This window comes from Silene latifolia, chromosome X (genome assembly GCF_048544455.1).
Source record: "Silene latifolia isolate original U9 population chromosome X, ASM4854445v1, whole genome shotgun sequence".
NCBI lineage: Eukaryota > Viridiplantae > Streptophyta > Magnoliopsida > Caryophyllales > Caryophyllaceae > Silene > Silene latifolia.
The window spans coordinates 40,845,083-40,849,235 of NC_133537.1; the positions used below are offsets into that span (position 1 = coordinate 40,845,083).

Consider the following 4,153-nt stretch of genomic DNA (forward strand, 5'->3'; position numbering starts at 1 on the left):
GTTATACAAAACCGGGTTTTGAAAATCGTCATTACGACGGCCTAGAAAGGCGTGTTTGAAATGGTTATACAAAACCAGGTCTGAAAATCGTCATTACGACGGCCTAGAAAGGCGTGCATCGATTGGCGAAAGACCGAGGTTTGAAATGGCCATTATAACGGCGCAAAGAGGAGTTTTTGAAAGTTTGAAAATGACATGGAAGGACTTATGATCAGATAGCACATAAGCACTAACAGTTTCATTATATTATGCATTATGCTGACACGGGTTTTGGCTTAGAAGGGTGGGTTACACACCAAGGAATCAAACCCCGATTTGCGAGAGGGATACCAATCCAAACAAAATGTGTAAGGAGGGTGCCCTAGCCTCGTGCTCGAAAGTGATGAAGCTCTTTGACGAAACAGAAATGGGTGACGTCAATGGTATACTTGACTCAATCGGGATTCGAAACGCGGGGATGAGAAAACTCACGCCGACGAAACGAGCCAATTGGTCGAAAAGGGTTGGGTTGTGGGCCCGGACAAGGAAACCCGACCGTGACCGTAATATCAATTAATGCATTCCAACCAAGACCTCGTTCGAGTCTCACCATTTAGGGATCACAAAGACGTAAGTGTCCTAGTTCTTCCCAGCGGAGTCGCCAATCTGTGGACATAGCCACCTACACGCCGGGCCGATCCGCGGACGTATAGCGGTCTTTTTGAAAGCCACGCTCGGCGGCGTAAAAATGCTTTCGACCGGATCATTTTAGATCGGTCGGTTTCGTCTCGGTAAGGGTCTCGAAACGATTAGAGATGTTCGGAGTCCCCACGAAGCATTTGTGGGATGCCTGAAACCCGTTCGAATTCCACTTTATACCTCGGTCAAATTGAAGCACAGAGCAGCGTTTGACATAGGTACTAAAGATAAGGAAATCGTCCCTCTTTAGCATCCTATCTCTAGAATGACTCTCGTACGCCCTGGATAAGGTCGTCCACTATCCAAAGTTTGTGAGTAAGAGGTGAAGGTACGTATTGGGAAGCCCTTTAATCAGACACCCAATCCCGCCCGCGTTTAGCGGCCTCTACTAATCGATCTTGGTTGGTTGAATGCAAAAGTTGATAAAACGGTTTAAATGCATGAATGCGCATCCAATGATTTAAACCTAACATGTGAGAGCTTTCTAAGTCGGTTGATTTAATCCAAGTATCAAGTATAAGATGTCGAGTCGGATTAAAGGTTGATTTGCATGCAAGACGGAAATTAAACATCCATTTACCGTATTAGGTTTAGGTGCATAACGTGATCCATTTGTCTTAGTAAGGCATTTTGCAAATATGGTTTGAACAGTCATCTGATCCGTCCTATATCCGGGTTAACCGGATTCGGGATCGTCCTAGACTAATGTTGGAAGGGAACATGCCCTGTACCAGACGGCTATATGAGGCGCGAGCCAGCCGGCGGTGTAAAGGCCTCCCTATGGTTTTGAAAATGAGAAATGGAGAGCCTGTTTAGGCGCGGGTTAGCCCACGGTTTATGTACCGTGTTCTGACCTTTTAGAAAACGTTATAAAACGTGTTGGAAATGGGTATTTGAACCCGGTTTGATTTGAAGGGGTCGTTTAGACCGCATTTGTTGATTTGAAGAACTAGACTCGAATAATCATCATTATTTGATAATATTCGGTGTCGGGTTCGATTTGACAAACTTGACATGAAGAGTTTTGAAAATGATTATGGACTAATTATTTTAAGTCCATTTGAATATTATTAGTCGGTACTCATCATCGTACCCGGGTTAAAATCCGACATGGTATGTAGAACCAAGGATGACTTTGTGTTGGTGACTAATATGTTTGTTTGAAAATGTGAAGAAATGAAATAAAAGGCTTTAAAATACCTTCTAAATGTCATTAACCAAATATTATCACCGAAACACGGATTTAACCGTCATGGTATGAAGAACCAAGGGTGAAAAATGCTTTATGGTTAAAACATGTGAAATAAAACAACAAAGGTTCGAAAATACTTGAAATGGTGAAAACCGATTACTAATATGAAAAATGGATTAAGGGAAATGACGAGAATAAACACGGTTGATTTCTGGTCTGAATACCCCATTTAGGCGCGAGCTAGTTGGCGACCTAAGGGCCACGCCTCGGACCAAAAATCGTTTTGGCTCGTTTATTCCATGTTTTGGTTCATGTTATGCATGTTTTAGCATGTTAGAGTCATGAAACAAATGAAAACATAATAAAAGAGGATTTTTACACCCTCATACTTACATGTTTGGTTATGGCGAGTGACCGACGTTAGTGTAACAACTCGTTTGATCGGAAAAAACTCGGTTTAAAACCGTTTTGGTAAGTAAAAGAGTGTTTTAAAATTTTAGTGATGGTGTAGTGGTCAAAGTGGTCGGTCAAGTGATTTAATGCACGATGACGGTACCAAACAATGTGTAAGGCTCGTGTTTACGATCAGTAGGTCCTAAATACGCGTCGGGTTGTGACTTAAGAAGTCGAGTCGAGAATTTTAAGGGAGAAAAGAGGGGACGGACACTCACGTAAGTCTCAAATGGGTGGCATTTGAGGGGTATTTATAGGAGAATGAGTGGTTGTGTGATTTTTGAGCGACGTGGCCACCTGGGCTGCTCAAAGAGGCGCGAGCCACGTCGCGGGTCTTCGAGTTATGTTGTCACTTTCACAACAAACGCAATCATGATTTGTTCTATCCTAGGTTTTGTAGTCACATGTTTGGTACTTGACCATTCATGAATCCGGGAAAACTTAAGGTAGAAGGTTTGAAATGTTTGTTTTTGGTGGTTGACTCGGTTTGACTCGTTGTTGGAGTCGGGATTTGAATTTTTGAGTCGATTTTTGGTCCGATGCCGGTTTCGACTCTAGTTAGTGTCATTGAGACCCCGTCGCCGTGTATTAAACACTCCAGGTATTTTTGAAATGTTTTGAGATGTTTTATTTTCGAAATCGTTTTAAGTTTTCCGACGTAAAGTTGTACACAAACTGTCGATCAAACGCCGCGATTCCAAAACATGTTGTAGTCCGATAATCATCGGGTGTTTGTTGGAGTCTCAGCAGATACTGGGTATCTATAGTAAGTTCTGTAATACTAATGATGCAGCTACAGAAACAATGGAACATTTTTTTCGTAACTGTCCTGTGTCACGCCGTCTATGGATGTCGTCTGATATTGGTATTCGTGCTGAGAATGGATCGAATTTGACAATGGGACAATGGATTATTGTATGGGTGTCTTATTTTGATAAACTGGTGGGTTGCGATAGTAAGATGGTCAAGTTTCTTGCAGTGTTGTGGTGCTTATGGAGTGCTCGGAATCAAGTCCTTTTCCAGGGTGCTAGTTTTCACCCACTTATGTTCTTTCGACAGTATAATCAACTGGTGGGGGTGGCTATTAGGGCGTTTAACGGGCATAAAAATGGTGTGGTGATGGATGATCAGGGTGACTCAGGAAGAAGAAGTGACCAAATCAGTTGGGTTAAAGAAAGCAATCCTGTTCCTGTCATAGGAACCATTAGTGCGTGTGATCCTCTTCGAATTATGGTAGATGCAGGGTGGAAATCAATGGACAATGCGGGTATTGGATGGGTTGTTTTTTCTGATGTGGGGAGGGCTATTGGCTCTGATACGAGACGGATTAGAGCGGAGTCAGCTTTACAGGCGGAAGGGATTGGACTTCTAGAGGTTATGAAATGGGCGGTGGATCAGGGTTTTCATCACATGGAGGTGTCATCGGATTGTCTTCAGCTTATCCTTTTTATTGCAGAGATTCAGAAGCCACATCAACAACTGGCGGATATTCTTCGTGATATTATTGCGCTTGCTACTTCCTTTCATTGTTTTGCTTTTAGTTTCATACCTAGACATCTTAATAGTATTGCTCATAGCCTTGCTTGTGAGGCTATGATTAGTTAGGTGTACCTTTATTTACGGCTGCCAAAAAAAAAAAAAATCTATCCCTCGTGAAAAAAATAGTGAAACGTAACCCTGCTTCTTCCTCCGCCGTTCTATGCTTCCAAAAATAAAATTTACGTACGTGCATGCCTTCTTGCTTCTTTATTTCCGTTTTTACAAATTATTCTACGTACGTGCTTGCCTTCTTGCTTATTTATTTGGATCGACCTTCTCTCATCATCCGTT

The 4,153-nt window shown here is 42.3% G+C and overlaps 1 protein-coding gene across 1 annotated transcript; it reads left to right on the plus strand.

Moving 5' to 3' along the window:
- The first annotated feature begins 3,127 nt into the window (after nucleotides 1–3,127).
- On the plus strand, nucleotides 3,128–3,928 carry LOC141617238 (uncharacterized). The gene has a single exon (XM_074434423.1). It carries the CDS (start codon nucleotides 3,128–3,130, stop codon nucleotides 3,926–3,928), a length of 801 nt encoding a protein of 266 aa, XP_074290524.1.
- Nucleotides 3,929–4,153: the final 225 nt, after the last annotated feature.